Raw genomic sequence first — 19,764 nt, forward strand, 5'->3', positions numbered from 1 at the left:
GGCGGGAACATTCGGCGGGAAGGTCCACTTTAATAAAAGGTACCGGTAACTATAAATTAATTAGATTAATTTTAAAAGTAATATTTAAATAAAAATAACAAATAATAACAGTGAATTAAAACAACAAGACGTATAATTCATGACTAAAAATCAAACATTTCGGTAAACTGTGGAATTAAAACATGATTTAATTGTGTATAATATGTGTAGAACAATGCAATGGTATGGAAACTTAAAAATTAATTATTATTTAATAAAATAATCAATTATTTTACATAATTTTAGTATTTCTCTTAAATAATATAAGTTTTAATTTGTGATCAAAGTATTTGATGATACTTTTGTTTTATTTTTAACTATTATTTCATCTGTCTTAGATATAAATAAGTACATTTTGCATAACATCTGATTAAAGTACAGCTCAGTTTTAGAATCATACAATTAGAGTAAAAAAGGAATTTATCCTTTTTGCTTGAACTAATAATAATATTTTAAAAAAAAACATGAAGAAGTAGATTATTATTTTTATTAAAGATTTAGATTGATATATAAAGTTAATAGTCAAAAATCTAAATATATTTGTTTGTCATTTTGTCCTGAAATAAAAGCTAATTCTTTTGTAAATACATTATAATCTAGGGAACTCGTTCAAAATCACATTAGTAACATTCGGAGGTATCATGTAATTCTTGGATTTGAATCTTGCAGGGGGTGGAGATGTTGATCTGAAACCCATTGCATGAGCAATGCTTCTGAACTTTTTGGTGAATTTATCCTTTAGGTCTTGAAGCAAAAGATTTGAAAATTCTATTGGGGGAGGTTCTGAAGAAGGAAGGAATTCTGGTAAGTCAAAGTGATCACCATTGTAATCTGTATAGTTAATATTGTGTGAGTGAGAATTAACAAAATTGGAAAGCCACAAAATAGTAACAAAAAGTTTATTTTCTCCTGCTGTGGAGAAGCTAAATCTTGTCTGAAGACTTTCTGTCTGGTATTTTGACATGAATGAATCTATTATCCAATTACAAAATTCGATTGGAATTCTCAAATTATTTTGGTACTTTGAGTTTTGATTATTAGATTGAGAATCTAAAGATGCTTGCAAACATTTTTGAACAGCTCTAGATCCACCAAATGATTTGTTTGAATTGTTAATTAAGTATATAAGCCAATTAATATAAATTATCATCTTTAAAAAGAAAGATTTGAGTTTTGAATTCAAAACTGAACTATTATTTAAATTAATTAGTAGCATCTTTGAAAAATTATTTAGCTGACTGCTATATATATTAGATGTGTTTTTAGTCCATTCAACTTTAATATTACTAAATAATTCTGTAGATATGAAATTTTCAAGCTTATAAATCTGATTCAAAGGTAATTTTGAGTCAAACTTGGGTAAAACTGATAATGCATTCTGTCCTTCTTTCTTTTCTAACTTAATCAAATGAAGAACTTGTGGATCTTGAATATTAGCAGTTTTTAGTTCATTAGGCTCATGCTTAATATTTAGATTCTCAAAATTAGAAAATTGTGCTTTTAAATTCTTTTCTCCTGAGTATCCAATAATGTCTAACTGTAGTCTAGATGAGTTGTTCACATTTTGTTTATTTCTCTTTTGAACTTCATTTTTATTATGTTCTTTCCATTCTTTCCTAATCTTAAAATACTGTGTCAAAAACCTTGGATACTCTTTAAATATATATTTAGCCAACATTTTTTGGCATCTTTTTGAAATCAACTTATAATTTTTTGAATTTAACTTTAAATATTTTCCATAAAACTCTGAAGATTTCAAGGTTGAACTATTCCTACTCTCAGATGATAATTTACTCATTTCCTTATCAAATTCATCATTTTCATCAAAATCTTCCCACTCATCGAGATCATGATCATTAATTTTTTTGTCGGTACCCGTTAATAATTTTGGCACGATATCACTAAAATTCTCCCATAAACCATTGTTTAATATAATTTTTGAGATCTTGTTAACTGTTTCCCTTTGAGATTTACTTAAAAATCCTCCATTTACTAAAGAAGAAAGTTTATAATATTTCTTGTTTTTCGTTATTATCCTCTTCTTCCAATTAGAATTAACAAGTTGTTCAAATAGAAACCTGGAATAGTATAAGTGAGATTTAAACCTTATTGAATGGTGGATTGAAGCATTACAACTACGCAATGGAGTCATCTTAAAGCTATATATACCATCTTTTCCTGGGTTGGTCTTCCAAAACAATCCGTATTCCTCAAATCTTAGATTTCTAGCTGTTGAAGACTTATTCTGATTCATTATATAATTACTACATTCTTTAACATCTAAAATAACTAGCTCTAATTCCCTATTTCCATGTTTTTTTTCTTTTACTGTAGATATGAATCCAAGAGGAATTTTCTTATCTTCTGATTTTACTTCTTTAGAAAAGATAAGTTCAGCTCGTTCTGGCTCCTTGTTTGGAATTGAAGGGAATTTGGAAAAGTCTTTAAATCCGAACTTTTGGTTATCTTCAGTTACTAAATCAGTACCAGTAAATTTTTGAATTAGTGGATTAAGGCATATAGAATGCTTAACTTTTGTATTAGGATCCATTTCTTTGTTATATTTTTTATAAACTTTCTTGCTAATTTGCAATCTTAACATATTATTTGATAGTCTTTTGTTTAGTTCTGGCCTCGGATTCATAAGCTTAAGGGAGTCAAATGATGAATACCCATATCCCAAGCTTCCTATAAAACTATCAAGCTTTTCAATATCAAAATCCTCATATTTTTCGTTCCTATCTCTATTAGTATTAAGGATCAGAGAAATAGATTGGTTTTTGAAGATACTTAATTGCCATAGATTATCCAAATTCATTCTTCTATTTAAATAGTTACTACCAAAAACACCAAGAGAAGAAATATTACTCCCATAAATCATATATAATGTATCAAAAGGTTTATATGAAAAGTCTAGACTAAAATTAGTCATGGAAGATTTTTGCATTTCAATATGTTCTTCTCCAAATTTGAATGGAATAAAACTTAAAGATAACTTGGTTTTGTCAATATAATTCATGGTATTCTTAATATATAAAGTAAATGGATCGTGAACTTCCATTACCATTCTTTCAATGGTGAGATTATGTATATCATTATACATTTTACTAATTTTCTCAAACTCATTTAAAATACTTCTATACATGTTGATTGTATCAATAGTTTCAACAGAAATACATTTACCAGTTGATAACTGATACTTCCTTATAGATTTGATCAAAAACTTGACAATAGTTGGAAGTTTATCTAAAATTACAGAAATTTCAATTTCTGAAATGGAGTTTGAAAGTAAGATAGGTAAAAAATATGTCCAATTCTTAATAGTGAATTCGCCATCCTTAATGTATTTTTGAGATGCAAACTTTGAATAACATTTTGAGAGATTCTTTCTGAGATTTTCCAATATGTTGGAGTCCTTATTTTTTTCTTTTTCCAACTTCAAAGACTCTTTATATCTTTCAAGACAATCTATTATTTTCTTAATATTGTTTTCTATATTAGTATTCTTTAACAACCCTAAATAATATTCATCTTCGTTTTGAGAGTAATCAAATATATTAATTTCTAAATCCTTCCCTATTCCTTCGTACAAATGACTAACTTTAGTATCGAGTTCATCGCGAAGCCTTTCTGTAATAACAGTTATTTCAGTATTCCAATCATTAAAGACATTACTATTTATTTGGCTATCTAATGCAATTGACTTATTGGGTTCAAATGATTGGTCACTATCAGACTTCCTTCTCTTTTTCATATGCATTTCTCCAAAGTTAGAAGACTTTTATTTCCGCAATTTACTCTTCTTCTCTTTCTTAAGCCGTCCTGATTTTTATTTCAATGTAAACTTTGACCATATTCAAATATTAAAGGCAAGTTGGCGCCATTTATTGGCGCGTCCTGTGAGTTTAATTAATTTGATGGATGAAAAAAAAGAATAGTAATAGGAAATAATGATTTGAGATACATTTTTTACTAAGTTATTTCTAGTAATTAGTTGCTATTGAGGATGTCAAGAAAGATCGAATTGGTTAAGGAATTGTGTGACGAGATTAAGTACCTCAGAAGGTTATGCCAGGAGAACAACATAGACTTTAAGAGGGAAGGGACTTCTCATTTGGAGGATGAGGAGTCAATAATAAGTTCATTTGAATTTGACAGTATGACTGAAACTTTACTGCTTTTAAATAATGTTTCCAAATACAATGATATTTTTTTGGACGGAAATGAGAAGAAGGAATTTAATAGGGAGAAATTAACACGGTTAAAAAGTATGATAAATATTAAGGGAGAAATTAAGGTACGTTATAATAATAATATACTAATTAGATTTTATGTATATATACATAATGATTAACTAATAATTACTGTAGTTAATACAAACCCAGTATAAAACTTTGAAAATAGATACTTTATTTTTATTTGATCAAATAGATAAAGTACTTTCTGGCTTGGAACCTCTAGTAAATGTTAATTAACTCATAATATATCTAAAAGCTACAGAGGCTAGGACTTGCCCTTCTTTTCCATTATAACTATAAGATTTGTGCTTCAACTCTGACACTTTTTCAAAATGGACGTGATCTTCAAATACATTACATAATTCTTCTGGGGTTGAATTACACGAGGAAATGAATAAAATACTTCCATTTTTTAAGTATCTTGAAACACTATCTTTGTAGACATGCCTTTCATTTTTCATTACAAAAATGTCATAAGTTCCTTTATCAACAACTATTTCAAATTTTCCCAGATCTAAGATCTTTTCATCGTCACTTTGTTTTGAAACGTCCTTTCCTGAAACTAAATCTACTGGATATAATGAAATTTTACTAGAAAATCCTTCTTCTTTAACTATTTTTTTTGCAAGTTCGATTGCAGATGGTATATAATCTATGCCAACAGCACTGCTAAAATTGATATTCCGTATTAATTCTATCAAAAATAAGCCGTTTCCACATCCTATGTCTAGAATTCTTTTAGATGCTACGTCATATCCAGTTTCTACAATCCAACCTACTATTGGATTAATATAATCCCCGAACCACTCCTCACCTCTAAAGCCAACTTCATTATATGACTTTAGTTCATTTTCATAAAACTCTTCCCAGTAGCTCTTGTTTATTAATTTAGATTTGTATATATTATCTAAACCCATTGAGCCACAGTATATCTTTGCTTATTTGTTGATTATTATTTAAATTTATAAATACTTTAAAATGAGCGTTCTCATATTTTGTCTATTATTTTTTTGGCGCCAAAGTTTTCTAAAATGGCCATTCAAATCAAAAAATATTAATTATTAGCGCCAAATAAATTAAAAATTAACATGTATTCCTGTAGCCTTGAATAAATCATCATGCAAGGCTTCAAAGAGAGTTTCATTTGTTCTATTTGATCTCCAATCAGAATTGAATTCAAAGTAATCAGGTTTTCTTAAAGGTGATGAGTACCAAATTTGTTTAGTTGCTGGCTGTTTTGAAATAACTATAGTATTTTTCACTCCATTAAGATTGAAAGTAATATTCATAAATTCATCATGAAGATCAATATCGGAAAGAAAACCACTATCGAGAAGATCGTTCAATTTACTTTCAATTTCAAAGAATAATGTTTCAGTTTTTAAATTGAATTGGGAAATATCTAAGGAATTTGTGTTGATTCTGCTCTTTTGAATTGTCAATATGCTATGTGCCTTTAGGACATATAACTTATAATTATTGTCGAATAAAAATTTTAGTGGAATTGCTGAATTTCTGAAGTTGAAAATTTTGCATGAACTATTAAATCTATTCAAATTCTGAATTATCTTTAAGTTTAATAATTTTATTGAATTCATTAATTAATTTATTTAATTAACAATTTTTAAGAGGCATTTTGGCGGGAAATTTTTATATATTTTTTTAACATTGCACATAATAATAATTCATGTATGCAGGAATGCAATTTTTGAATATATATGTACATATATATATATATATATTATATACATCTATATATATGCATGTGTTCAGATTATTTAGATAAAATAAAGTTATGATAATGAAATAGATTATGAAGGAGATTCGAAACCATGAACTACAATCAGATTTGCATTTATCCAGAAATTTCTGAAAGTAGAAATTGTTTACTTTTATTCAGGTAAGTTAATTGCGGAGAAAATAAGAAAAAAGTGAATACTTTAAAATTGTAATTAATGTTTTAATTTTTATCTTTTGAAACTACTTTAGAGAAACAATTTCTATTTTGCTAACTTTGATCTCTTTTATTTTTGAAATTTTTTTAATAGCTAAATTATATTTATAGTAAGTTAAAATTTCAACTTTTTACTAATTTTCAATAACTCTGAAATAAATGAATTCACTTAATATCAGTAATTATTGGTCTCTTTTGGCAGCTATTATATTTATAATGTACTCACCATCTATGTATAATTCAATTTTAAGATTTTATGAAAAGGATTTTATTAATGGTTTATTAGTTTTTGTTGATATAGGATTTGGAAATGTGATAAAAAGTATGAGACAATTTTACAAAATCTTGAACGGTTACTTTAATTGCTCTGAGTTAAATCAATATGAAAATTTATTTAATGAAAAAATACTGGTTATTTCTATATTAAAAATGGTGCCTTTAATATTTATATTTCTGGATATAATAATAATGGGTTTTGAAAGCTTTGCATTTACCAATTTAATAGGCTTAAGTATAGGTACTATTAATAGAGGTCCCAATGATTTTGAAAATTTGTATTTTGATGATTTAATCAAATTATGTTATACAGGGTTTGCAATAGCTATGATTTATTTAACTTATTTATCAATATTTGATGTAATTATAGATATATTTTATTGCCATGAGCTAAAAAGGGTGGTATCTAGTGAAGAAATAGGATCACAAAATCGAGAAACATCTATTATTAACGGAAGTAACCTTAATGTTTCATTGCTAATTAAAGAAAGTAGACAAGAAATGGGATATAATTCCAGATTACTAAATGATTTAATTAGCGATGAACAGTTACTACTCAAGAACACAATTGATCCTTTAAGTATTCCCTGGTTGAGGTATTTTGTATCAAATACTTCTATAATGAAAAATCTTCATTTTGTAAATTTAACAAATGATGAAGATATTAATGAATTAAATCTTAGAAATGAATTATTTTTTCCTATTCATAACTCAGATATATACTACAATAGCTATGTAATAGTTCCAAGAGTATTACCAATAAAATTATCAGAAACATCTAAATGGTCAATATATAGACTAATATTTATTTATTCATTTTTATTGATAATTTATCAAATTTTAGATATTTTCTTAAAGTTCTCAATAATGTATTTATTAATTCAAATCCCTTTTTGGCCATGGAATTTTCTAATTACAATCACATTACAACTCATTTTCATGGGCCTATGCTTCTCATTCCATAATTCACCAATAACCAATTTAATTATTGGACTTTTTATTAACTTATTTGGAGTTCTCCCTTTATTATTAACCTCTCAAAATAGAATTAAACATGATGTTAGTATATCATGTTCTTTGCTTTCGCTTAGATCTATGGAATTTCTTCTATCTATACTAATTATTATCATTATTCCTTTCAACTCAAGCAGCGATGAAATGCAATGGTTGCATGCAAATACCGGTAATTTGAATGTTTCCACATACTTGCATGCAATAAAGAACTATATTTGGAAAAATGACGTGGCCAAAAATTTAGCACCGAATATGAATGGAGAAAATGGTATATTTGAAAAAGGCGAAATAAATATTAGTCAATTTTTTTGGACAATTATTATAGTATTTTTTATACGTGAAATGTTATTATTTTTAATACAAAAAATCATAACAACTCCAAAATCAAGGCAAAATGATTATTTATCAGAAAATCCTAGTAATGAAAGAATTGAAATGGTTAATTCTATCGATTACATGCCATATTTCAGATTTATATAAAGATTTAAACCAAATTTTTATCTATTTTTTTTCAATTTCTTGAATTTTTTGTAAGATTTGATAATTCTTAGAAATCCTTTAATAGGAGGAAGGAAATATGTTGATGGAAGTAAAACTGCTGTCAGAAAAAAGTAACGCATGTATTTAGAGAATTCATTTGAATATAATAATGATATAAGAAAAAATATTGAATAAGCAAAAGCCAATAATATACTTTGAAAGAAATTTCCCCAAAAATGAAGTTTAATAATTCCATAAATAAGTATTGCTGATTTTTCAAATATATAAGAGAATTTCTGAATGTATTTAATAGTGTTTGGTGAACATATTGATGTTAAAAGATTTTCCAAAATTGTAAAATCAATATTTTCGATTGATTTACTTTCCTCCAAGTTTTCTAATGGAATAGAATTGTTATTTAAAGGCAGAGATTTTGCGTGATTATTGCTTTTTATTGGGGAACAAAGAATATTATCTTCTAATTCGTCAGTTCCATAGTCAACAGAATTTAAAGTTTTCAAATTTCTAGAAATAGACCTTTCCAAATTTAAAATAAGATTGTTCCTATGAAAGTTCATGAATAATATTATTAATCCAAATAGAAATCCCAATGAAAAAATATATTTTGGGTGAAATAACAGATACCATATAATACTTAAAGCAAACAAGGAGTGTAGTTGTAATTCCCAATTAAAAAGTTTCCAAATATATACTTTATAAGGATAGATACACTCAGAATAATAAATTTCTTTCAATAGTATCATTGAGTTGATTATTATTTTTATATTAATTTCAAGATTATTATCTTTCAAACTTGTATGGTGAAAATTGTAATTACTATTTTTATTGTTATATTTATATTTCGAACTCACTTTAGGCTCTGGAAGATAAAGAGCAAATATTTCACGTGGAATAATTGAGAGTCTTGACCATTTAATTTCTGAAAAAACTTGTACCACAAAGCTGCAATGAGGTTCTTGAAGTATTCCAATTGATTTATACTTTATTTCAGCACTGTGGCTAAGATCGATGGCATCTTTGACCATCTGATTTGCCAGTTCAAAATATATAATATTAGGTAATTCATTTATAATGCAACCATCTAGACTTTCTTTGCTGGAGTTTCTTATCAAGGTATCTCGAAGTGTCTCTTCTTCATCAATAAATTCACTAAATATATTTGGTGATTCACTCAATTCCAATCTACTTTTTCTGGTTTTACTTAGTCTCTCGCAGCTTTTAATAGGAAATCTAAGTAGTTTCTGAGCCATTAAATTCTCATTGTGCACTTTTTTTTGGTGGGTTTTTCTAATAAATAATATTCTACCATCATCATCTGAAGCTACTATTAATCTATTCTCAAGTGGTTTTCTATTTGAGTGAGCTCCTACTGGTATTATTATATGGCCTATTAAGTTGTCACTACTGCTTATTAGGGATGGATCAGAGTCATCAAAGTCAAATATTTCAATAATAATTCTACTTAGTGGATGGTGAACTTCTATCTCAAGAATAACACAAATGTTCTTATTGACTATACAAGACTGGAATAAAAGCTCATTATCATATAGAATTCGTATATATGGCAATAAATTTATGCATTCTCTTTTTTCATAACTTGTTCTTCCCATAATTACATGATTTTGGTTTCTTTCTTGAGCAGAAGTTAAGATTTTATTCAAGCATAAAGCTAATCTCATTTTGCCATATCCTCCTGAATATACTGGATTTATGGCAATTTCTGGCCAATATAAACATCTCCATATACTAAAATCTCTTTTAACTACATTAAAATTTGGTTCATTGTTTGTAACATTTTCTTCATTAATTTTTCTCAAAAACTCATCTTTAAACTCTTGTTTATTTTTTTCCAGTCCTATTTCTTTATTTTTTGACTTTTCTGTTGTGTTTCTTCTTGAAAAAAAAGAGGGTGAATTAAGGGAAGAACTTTTTGGGCTTGGAGATCTAAACTCAAAACTTGTTCTTGTAGAATCATTTGGAAATGAAGTTAAGTTATTATCTACTTTTAAAGCATTATTATTGTGGATTGGTTGACCATCTTTAATAATTACAGACCAAGCCAATATTCTCGGATTATTTAGCTCTGCCTCAAGTGTTTTGTCTACTATATTATTGTTATTAGAATATCCTATGGACATTTTAAAACTTAAATCTTCAGATCAGCTCTTTTCTTAAATTAAATATAAAGATTAATTTAACTGTTTTTTATATTAAGGAATTAATTAAACGCACACACATATTATTTCTATCAGACTCTTCTTGATAGATAATTAATTTAAAAAATCGATTCCAATAGTTCTATTATTGGTTTTTGTGTGTCAAATTTTATTTCTTCAAGTATTACTGTTATTATATATTGATTTAACTTGAAAACTGTAATTGACCAATTTAATTCCCTTTATTTGTATAATATTATTATCTAATATTAACTTAAATCAGAAATTTATATTAAATCTTTTTTTTTCAATTTAATTCATGTTTTAATTACATAATATACAATAATCAGAGTTTTGGCGGGAAAAAGGTCTAATATTATTTTATTTAAGAAAAGAGGAAAAAAAAGCTTAAAAGATGAAATTAAAGTAATATGATAAATTTGAATGAGCTTTTAAATTAAAGAAGACTAATTAGTATATTCTTTTGAGGTGATTTTTTGTTTTTTTTCTGATTTGCATGTAATCAAAGAAATTATTGACTTTTTTAAAAGGCGGTAAGGAAGGATATATGATATTAGGTAGGTTGAATTGCAATTGTCAGGAATCTATTAAGGTATTAATCATTTTTTGAGAACAAGCCAGTATTAAAGATCAGTGAAATAAACGGGAGCTACATGTAAAGAAGTTGAGTTAATTTTTAAGCAAGAAAGAAAAGTCTAGGAAAGTTCTGCCAAATCTAATTTCTGCAATATAGATAACATCATATTATAATAAAATAATTGAATTACTCGGTTCTAGTATATTTTATGGATGAAGCTACAGTCTGGATTAAGCAGGAAACTGATCAAAGCTTAATAAATGGCAATTCCCAAACTAACTCAAGCCAGAATGAAGAAAGAGGATATGAGAAAGAGCACGAAAAAGAGGATGAGGGGGTCCAGAATGATGGAATTGTTTCATTTTATGAAAACCAAAATATTTTAGATACTTATTTTGATCATTCTGAGGCTCAAGAGCTTAGGGATCTTGGGGTTTCTTTGGTGGATGCAAATGAAGTGAGTAATACTATTTTTGAGCAAGTAAAGTCTCACTTTAATACATCAAATAAACCATCAAAAGAAAAAGAAACCAAAGGTCTTGGTAACTCCTCTTTGAATAGAGATGCTTTGCTTGGATTTGGAGAAGAAGCTTCAAGATCCACCTTAATTAAAACCGAGGCAGGTAACAACGATGTTCAACAAGGTCATATTTCAGAGGAACAAGAATCAATGTATGAATCAATTAATGATCTCGTGCCTGACTCTAGGCCAGATTCTGAACTTGAACCTATCTTTGGAGACATTATTGAGATGGATACCTTATTAGATGAAGGTTTTGAAGTAAAGGATGATATAGACTTAGAGAGGTACAGGAATAGAGTATTCAAAAGCAGAAATAAGATTAACCAGACGGTTGGAAGTAGCCGTACTAACATTAGCAACTACAGTGAAAACAATACTAATGTTGAAACAAGTAACTTGAAGATAATAAAGATTTCAAGAGATTCAGAGAACAACCAACTATTTATTTGGGACAAGATTTGGAATGCTTTATATCCACACCAGAAGGAGGGAGTTCTTTGGATGTGGGGTTTGTATTGTAATAACCATGGAGGGATATTAGCAGATGAAATGGGATTAGGAAAGTCAATCACAGTGGCATCATTTATTGCTGCACTATTTATTACATTTAAACGTAACCAAGAAACCATTCTGGGAGATGAATCAAGTTTATTTAATATTAAATCTCAAGTAAAATCTGAGTCAGACTTGAATTTAGAAACAATCCCGAGGTTTACTGGTGGATATCATAAGGTACCGAACATTAAGAATGAAACAGAATTAATTAAGGATTTACCAGGTGAATCTTCACTCTTAAGATCTCTAAGCTTTGTAGAATATGAATCTAATTTTGAGACAAATAACTGTAAGATGGTACTTTTGGTACTTCCAGCTACTCTAATTTCCCATTGGATTGAAGTATTTAATAGATGGTACTATCCAATAAGAATAATTTTATTTCATGGAAAAGGGGAAAGTGAAAGAAGAGTAATGTTTGAAAAACTCAGAGAGGTGGAAAAAGCAAGTACAGAGCTTTTGGTAATTACAACTTATGAAACTTTGAGACGTAATTTGCAAAAATTGAGACAAATAAACTGGTTTTATGTCATTTTGGACGAGGGACATAAAATCAGAAATCCTGATTCTGGAATTACTTTGGCTGTAAAATCTTTAGGTACTTGTAATAGGCTTTTATTATCTGGTTCGCCAATACAAAATGACCTAAAGGAATTATGGAGTCTCATAGATTTTGTTTATCCAGGAAAGCTTGGGACACTACCTGTATTTGAACAACAATTTGTGATTCCCATAAAACAAGCAGAGCTGAAGAATGCTGCAAAAGTTCAAACCATGAGAGCTTTTAATTGTACTCGAATTCTTCAGGAACTAATTAAAACTTGCATTTTGAGAAGAAGGAAACATGAGTTACAGGACGTTTTAAAGCTTCCATCTCAAGCAGAACATGTGCTATTTTGTAGCTTAACTTCTGTACAATATGATGTTTACTGTAATTGTTTGGATCTTCTCCAGGCCAAACAGCTGGTAAAGAATAAGATGTATGGGATTTCAAAGTATTTTGCTCTATTAAACATATTAAGAGAAGTATGTAACCATCCAGAGTTGTTAAAATTGGTTAGAAGACAAAACAAGAATGGAGAAATAGATTCAGATTTTGACTTTTATGAAGACCAAGAGGATGAAAATAGTTTTAATGGAGAGATAAGATGGAATAGAGCTTTAAGAAGCAGAGGGTCCGATAATGATTTAACACAAAGTAATATGTTTCTAAATTTAAATGTGGAATCAAATGATTCACATTCACAAAGGATTATAAGTGTGGATGGGAAAGATAGTGGAAAATATCAGGCATTAATGTCTATATTAAAGCTTTGGAGAGATAAGAAAGAACACAGAGTTCTTATTTTTACACAAGGAGTAAGGACTTTGAAGTTGCTTTCTGGCCTTTTAGAGAAAGATCTTGATTTGAGACCCAATAGAGATGTTTTAACTTTAGATGGTTCAACTCCTTTAAGTACTAGATTTTCACTAGTAAAAAGATTTAATCAAGATTCATCTATCTTCTTATTCATTTTGACATCCAGAGTAGGAGGGGTTGGATTAAACATTATTGGAGCAAATAGAGTGATCCTATATGATCCTTGGTGGAATCCTATGACAGATATTCAAGCTAAAGAAAGATGTTGGAGAATTGGGCAAAAAAAGGAAGTAATAGTTTACAGATTAATCACAAGAGACACTATAGAAGAGAAGATTTTCCAAAGACAACTATTTAAGGAGTTTATTGCAAAGCAGATACTTAAGGACCCAAAGAATCAATCAAGCTTAAACTGGACAAATTTTAATGAGTTGATTAAAAAACCTAGAAAGCCAAAAAATTATGTTTCTAATCCAAAACTGGTTTCTAGCTATGTAAAGAATATCAAAAACATTTGGGGAGGAAAAACAAGACAAAGGAAGGACGGAAACACTTACAACAGCTACTTTGATGACTTTGACTCATCTGACAAAACAGGATATAATGAATATAACAATCATAGATTTAGCAATTCATGCAAGAAGGAAGTCATGAATGATGAACTTAATCTTTTTGGAGAGATAACTTGTGATGCTAAATCCGAACACAATGCCATTATGAGCATTTTAGGAGACAATAATGACGATAATTTAATTTCCAATAGTATTGGAAGTTCTGGTAAAAACAATCTGTCACAGAATTCACACAATGGAAGTGTTACATATTCATTCAGCAACTCCATGAATGATGATTTGACAGAAGCTACCAATGAAATTATTAAAACTTCTGTTGAACTTATCAGACAATCAGAAATTGAAAGAAGCAATTATGATTATAGTGTTCCCACATGGACCGGTAAATCAGGTCAGGCGGGCGCGCCAAGTTCTATTATTTTACGGAATTTAAAACGTCAGAGAGTCTCACAAGGGGGAAATGCATGGAATTCCCAGGAGGGTGAGGAGGCTAAACAAATAGGTGGGTGGGATGAGGGGTCGATAAGAAGAAGGTTAACGGAATATTTTTTAAAGAGAGAAAGACTTGGGATAAAGACAAGCACAGAAGACTTATTGGGTAGTTTTGGAGAGTTGATCCCAGACTCAAATCATGGTTTATTTAAGAAAATCTTAAAACAGATTTGTACATTAAATAAGTCAAGCAGTGGGTCTAGTAAGGATAATTATTGGGTTTTGAAGAAGGATAATTCTAAAATACCTTTTTTTTAAATTTTAAATACCTGTGTGAGTGCTAATTGAGCAGTCCGAGTCAAAATATCTGAAAGGGTCATCTTTGACTATCTGCTCATTTTCCCCTGAAGAGAGTCCTGATTCTTCAGAATTCAGATCTTTTTTGGTGACGATATCAAAGTTGGAGAGTTGCACTGGCTTAGTTTCTTTTATATTGTCATGCCTACTGATGTTTCTTTCTTTTTCTGTATTGCTAAAGGTTTCTTTGCCACAATTATTAGCTCTTGGTTGATATCTACTAGATTTTAATGTAGGATTAATAAGGTATTTCTTATTTTTAAATAATTTTGGAGGTATTATCGTCCAAATTTCGATCAGAATTATATAAACTCCAAATGTAAGTAATGTTATGGGGATTAAGTTCAAAATTAAGAAAAGTACTTTAAACAAAGTGGAGTTTGAGAAAATAGATCTACCCATACGATTTTCATGGTTTAAAGGCAATAACTTCACTATTGATACGGGAAAGATAGCTCCACTGTCTCTGTGTCTTTGCACAATTTCCAGTAGATCAGAATTTTTGAATTGAGAATTTTCCAATTTCAAGCTCCAAAAACAAATATTTTGAGAACCTATCATATTTGTTTCAGATAACAAATTACCATTTCCAACCAGATTTTTGTGATTATCCAGTAATATAAGTTTGAAATTTGAGCATTTCTGGTCATTTGGAACTCTCGTTCTTACCAAAATTTGATCATACCCTTCTTTGTCCATTTCCAGAAATTCATAGTATTCAAGCTCATTTTTACCTTCAGAATCTTTAAGCTGGATGTAATTATTTTCTGTATGGGTACGAATTTCCTCTGAATCATTATATGAAGAAAATGAAAGCTTAGTAATATATATTGAATGGTTACTAGTAATACTATCTGAAAGACATAGTAAAAAAGTCTTTTCTTGTAATTCTGATATTTCTTGTTTCATTTCAAACACTAAATTATTCTTATTTGAACCTTCAATTTCTCTAAACACAGAAAGCTTTGTTATAAAGTTACTATTAATATTAGATGAAGAGCATAATAAACCGTAATCTTGACTTATTTCGGAGTAATTTTCATTCCACTGTTTAAATACCAGAACTGACTGGTTTCCAAAGATTAAACTTGCAATAATTCCTAGTCTTAATCTCATTTGACCATCTAGGATTGTTATTTCTCTATCTACAATTTTTATTCTTTCTTGGATTGCTTCATTCCTTACCTTCCTACTCATGATCACTCTTTTTTGTTCTTCATCTTGCTCCAAATTTGGATTTAATTCCTGCTCTTTTGTATCTAGTTGGAACTTATTTTTCTCAATCAATATATTATTTAGGTAATTTTCCTTCTTTCTTTTAACCTCAATATTTTCCAGTAACATATCAAATAACTCACTTATTATTGGTTTTACATTTTTAATAACTTGATCATCACACCAAAAAGGATGTATCTTCAAGCTCATTAGTATGGTTATTACTGATAAAATAAAAAGTTTACAATTCATCTGTCCATTATTACCTTACTCTTTTCTTTGAATAACTACCAATTAACAACACCAAGAGAAATTACTAAATTAATTAATTTTTTCCCATATAAAAAAACATTTTTTTTACGTGTGCATTGATGTGGGGAATGGCGCCATGTATCGGTACCTTAGTACTGGTATGTAATATAATAAAATTTTTTAACGAGTCAATTATTGAAAAAAAGTAATTTTCAATGACAGAGGAAAATGAAAAGAAGGCTATTATTAATAGTTTGCTAATTCAAATTAACGTGAAAGTCTGTGCTTTTTGGATAGTGTATTTTGTTTTGGTCTACACATTGTACTTTTCAGCTGATTATTTATATATATTTAAAAATTCACTATTTGGGGCTTTCGAGATTAATTACTTGTTTTATAATTTTAGATCAAATTTCCTGAATTTAAAACACGAAAACCGCATAAATAATGTTTCTATTGATATTACAGGCTTAGTTGAGAGTGATCTTAAAATCCTTAAAGAGAATATATTTTCAAAAAGTGGTTATTATTCTAGGGAAATACTGTATAACAGTCAAAACTCAAAATTTGGAAATGAAAGCAACAAAATTGTTCTTAAGGCTAATTTAATTAGTACAAACTCGATCAATTTTTCAAATGTTCAAAATCCTATAGAAAATCACTTTGAATCATATTTAGAATCTCTGAATATATTTAAGCATCAAGATAATCAATTTTCATACTCGATATTTGTTTCTTTCAAAAATTGTGGTAGAAGCAACTCTGAAAATACTATTAACTTGTATAATAGTAAGATTTCACTGTTTTGTTTAAATAGTAAAATAACTAAAAGTGATTTTTTTATTATTTTGAACGACCTTTTTGATATATGGTTTTTAAAATTTACTGAAAATGAACCTGAGATTACCAAGTATAGTTCTCTTCAGATTTTTATGTACAACTTGTTTGATTTGGAAATGAATTATACCAATTTACCTAATTATGAAAGAAATCGATCATACTTGGTATTTGAGAACTTTCTTTCTCAAATAAATCAGCTATTACATATTAATATTAACAAACAAAACAAATACATTTCCAAAGGTAGTATAGATTTCCAAGATAATAAAAAGACCTATAATAGGTTAATACAAAACTTTAATAACAATTATAAATATTATGACGAAAACACCTTAATATTGCCGATTTTTAATTACTTTTCAATTTTCAATAATACTAATAATTACAGCTTTACTAGCAAAAGCAAGGATTTTCTATTTACTCACTCCAATATTGGTAATGATACTAATTCACTAACATACTCAGTAATTTCTTGGATTACTGTAATCAGATCACTCATGCTTCCAAAAAATTACAAACTAAACTTCAAAAGCAGACTTAACAACATAACTTTTAAAAACCACATTAAAAAAGAAAATCAAAACATTTTTTTATCTGAGTGGCAGATTTCAGCAATTCAACTTATTCAGTCCAATTACATATTAAATAAAATTATTCATAATATTGATATATTTTTCTCAACACTGAGTTTTTACAACAAATTCAAACTCCCAAACCATATAATTTACGCTGTTAAACACATGAATGAAATTATATCTAATATTCATATGATCAGCCATGACTACTTCCCCACAATTCTTCAAAACTCAAATGATTTACTTTTTAATTCCGAGTTCCACAATAAAAAGACTTTTAACTTGGATCTCGTTGCAGCAGTTTACTCTCCTGTAACTCTTCCAATTTTGTTTGTTATAATTATTTCTATTTTCAGAATTATCAAACATTCAAAAATAAAATTTGAGTAATTTATATTATTTCCATTTCACATGCATTTATTATTTTGCAATTTTTAAACAAAATTTGTGGCGCCACACCGGTGTGGCGCCAAAAACGAGAGAAATTAATGAGTCAGAAAATGATTAGTATTATAGACCCAAAATAAATAATATATAAGGGAAATAAATTTATTGGTGATTTTGTTGATATTTCCTCTAAAAATTTTAAATTAGTAAAATTTGTTAAGTGAAGAAAGAGTGCTAGCACGCTTTTCTTTTTACAAGTTTATATAAGGAAGTAACAAATTTAGAGAGCTTAATTCAAACTCTTGTTGAGATTAAAAATTACTTGTAAAGTATAATAAAAAAAGAAGTTGGCAAGGCACGAGTTTTTATAATGGATGTTCATAAGATTCAGAAAAAATCAAAAGTTTGGTGTGATTCTGATGACGAAAATGTCGAAATTGACATTTCCGAAAATTTAAAGTTAAGGAAATTAAGAAAAGTTGATGGAGAAAAGTCAATAGATGGAAAAGAGTACTCAGAAAGACTGAGAGAATTCCACAATAATAAAGTTTTTAAGACAAAAAGCAATGAATGGATTTACAAAGCAAGAAAAGAAATGTTTGAACCTGCTAATCAAGACAATTTAAGTCAAGAAATAGTAGATGAGGTAAAATCCGATACAAAAGCAGATTTTGAAGCTTCTCGTGAAATAAAAACGGGTAAAATTTATAGATATATCCAAGATTACAAAATTACAAGAAATAATAGATTAATTAAAAACGGACAACGTCTCATAAACCGATCAAAGATTGATATTAAAAGACTAACTAATGCTAATGTACAATCTCCGAGTGGATGTGTTGTTAAGTCATTAGAGTTTCATAAAGGACAACATATTGAAAATGGAAACAATACATCGTTGTTATCAGTTAGTGGCTGGGATAAGAAAATAAAGTTATTTAGTGTAGATGGTGTTGAGAATAAGTTAATATCATCTTTATTTTTTGATAACTTTCCAATATATGAGTCAAAATTCACAAATTCGACTGAAGAAATAATGTTTTTAGGTCCACGTTCAAGAATTGGAGTGTTTGATTTATTAGAAGGAAAGATCAACTTTTTACCTGGAATAGCAGGAAGAAAAGACAAAAGGTATTGGAATTTGACTATTCAAAAAAGTGAAGGACTTGATAGATCTTATATAGGTTTATCTACATCTAATGGTACTATTTTAGTTCTGGATGAACAAACCAAACAACTTGTTCGTTCTTTTAAGATGAATGAAAGTGTTACAGGCTTAGCTTTTCACCCAATTGAAAATGATCAAATTATTTCAACCAGTAATACTGGTGAAATATACATTTGGGACATTAATACTGGAAGATGCAGAGAAAGAATCGTAGATTATGGATCTCTCTGTATAACCAGTATTGTCTCATCTTATAGAAGTAAAGTTCAAAGAAAAAGCGTCTCTTCTTCCTATGTTATGACTGGTTCTACTACAGGATATGTTAACATTTATTCATTAGGAGATGATATTCAAAGAATTGGAGAAAAATCTGAAAATCAAAGTAAAAATTCTGAATTTAAGATTCCAAAGTATATTATTAATAACATATGTACTAGTATTACTAGCATGGCTATACATCCCAGAAATGAAATTGCTGCAATTTCCACAAAATGGACTAAAGATTCTTTAAAGTTAATTAACTTATATACTGGTCATGTATATAGTAACTGGCCCACAGCAAGAACCCCCTTAAAATACGTAACTTCAATGGATTTTTCAGAGTACGGAGGTTATCTTGCAGCAGGTAACGACAAAGGTGATGTATTATTATACAGAATCAATGAATATATATGAATTTTACCAATATATCAATAAATATATTTGGTTTGAGTACTATTTTTTGTTTAAGATTAAATAATATAAAACAAAAT

The 19,764-nt window shown here is 28.3% G+C and overlaps 10 protein-coding genes across 10 annotated transcripts; 5 read left to right on the forward strand and 5 right to left on the reverse strand.

The window, feature by feature from the left end:
• Positions 1-628: 628 nt before the first annotated feature.
• cubi_02006 (uncharacterized protein) lies at positions 629-3,799 on the reverse strand (the record flags this gene model as incomplete). Its single annotated transcript, XM_029019018.1, has 1 exon — positions 629-3,799. The coding sequence occupies one exon, from the start codon at positions 3,797-3,799 to the stop codon at positions 629-631; it is 3,171 nt and encodes a 1,056-aa protein (XP_028876492.1).
• Positions 3,800-4,045: 246 nt separating this feature from the next.
• cubi_02007 (uncharacterized protein) lies at positions 4,046-4,393 on the forward strand (the record flags this gene model as incomplete). Its single annotated transcript, XM_029019019.1, has 1 exon — positions 4,046-4,393. The coding sequence occupies one exon, from the start codon at positions 4,046-4,048 to the stop codon at positions 4,391-4,393; it is 348 nt and encodes a 115-aa protein (XP_028876493.1).
• A 117-nt stretch (positions 4,394-4,510) lies between these two features.
• cubi_02008 (methylase) lies at positions 4,511-5,194 on the reverse strand (the record flags this gene model as incomplete). Its single annotated transcript, XM_029019020.1, has 1 exon — positions 4,511-5,194. One exon carries the CDS (start codon positions 5,192-5,194, stop codon positions 4,511-4,513), a length of 684 nt encoding a protein of 227 aa, XP_028876494.1.
• Positions 5,195-5,353: 159 nt separating this feature from the next.
• cubi_02009 (uncharacterized protein) lies at positions 5,354-5,875 on the reverse strand (the record flags this gene model as incomplete). The annotated part of the gene is made up of 1 exon (XM_029019021.1): positions 5,354-5,875. The coding sequence occupies one exon, from the start codon at positions 5,873-5,875 to the stop codon at positions 5,354-5,356; it is 522 nt and encodes a 173-aa protein (XP_028876495.1).
• Positions 5,876-6,390: 515 nt separating this feature from the next.
• Positions 6,391-8,001, forward strand: cubi_02010 (uncharacterized protein; the record flags this gene model as incomplete). The annotated part of the gene is made up of 1 exon (XM_029019022.1): positions 6,391-8,001. One exon carries the CDS (start codon positions 6,391-6,393, stop codon positions 7,999-8,001), a length of 1,611 nt encoding a protein of 536 aa, XP_028876496.1.
• A 17-nt stretch (positions 8,002-8,018) lies between these two features.
• cubi_02011 (uncharacterized protein) lies at positions 8,019-10,160 on the reverse strand (the record flags this gene model as incomplete). Its single annotated transcript, XM_029019023.1, has 1 exon — positions 8,019-10,160. The coding sequence occupies one exon, from the start codon at positions 10,158-10,160 to the stop codon at positions 8,019-8,021; it is 2,142 nt and encodes a 713-aa protein (XP_028876497.1).
• Positions 10,161-10,984: 824 nt separating this feature from the next.
• cubi_02012 (uncharacterized protein) lies at positions 10,985-14,536 on the forward strand (the record flags this gene model as incomplete). The annotated part of the gene is made up of 1 exon (XM_029019024.1): positions 10,985-14,536. The coding sequence occupies one exon, from the start codon at positions 10,985-10,987 to the stop codon at positions 14,534-14,536; it is 3,552 nt and encodes a 1,183-aa protein (XP_028876498.1).
• Positions 14,537-14,539: 3 nt separating this feature from the next.
• On the reverse strand, positions 14,540-16,000 carry cubi_02013 (uncharacterized protein; the record flags this gene model as incomplete). The annotated part of the gene is made up of 1 exon (XM_029019025.1): positions 14,540-16,000. The coding sequence occupies one exon, from the start codon at positions 15,998-16,000 to the stop codon at positions 14,540-14,542; it is 1,461 nt and encodes a 486-aa protein (XP_028876499.1).
• A 257-nt stretch (positions 16,001-16,257) lies between these two features.
• Positions 16,258-17,847, forward strand: cubi_02014 (uncharacterized protein; the record flags this gene model as incomplete). The annotated part of the gene is made up of 1 exon (XM_029019026.1): positions 16,258-17,847. One exon carries the CDS (start codon positions 16,258-16,260, stop codon positions 17,845-17,847), a length of 1,590 nt encoding a protein of 529 aa, XP_028876500.1.
• Positions 17,848-18,214: 367 nt separating this feature from the next.
• Positions 18,215-19,687, forward strand: cubi_02015 (WD40 repeat-containing protein; the record flags this gene model as incomplete). Its single annotated transcript, XM_029019027.1, has 1 exon — positions 18,215-19,687. One exon carries the CDS (start codon positions 18,215-18,217, stop codon positions 19,685-19,687), a length of 1,473 nt encoding a protein of 490 aa, XP_028876501.1.
• Between the last annotated feature and the right edge of the window lie 77 nt (positions 19,688-19,764).

This window comes from Cryptosporidium ubiquitum, assembly GCF_001865345.1.
Source record: "Cryptosporidium ubiquitum isolate 39726 chromosome Unknown contig_12, whole genome shotgun sequence".
NCBI classification, from domain to species: Eukaryota; Apicomplexa; class Conoidasida; order Eucoccidiorida; family Cryptosporidiidae; genus Cryptosporidium; species Cryptosporidium ubiquitum.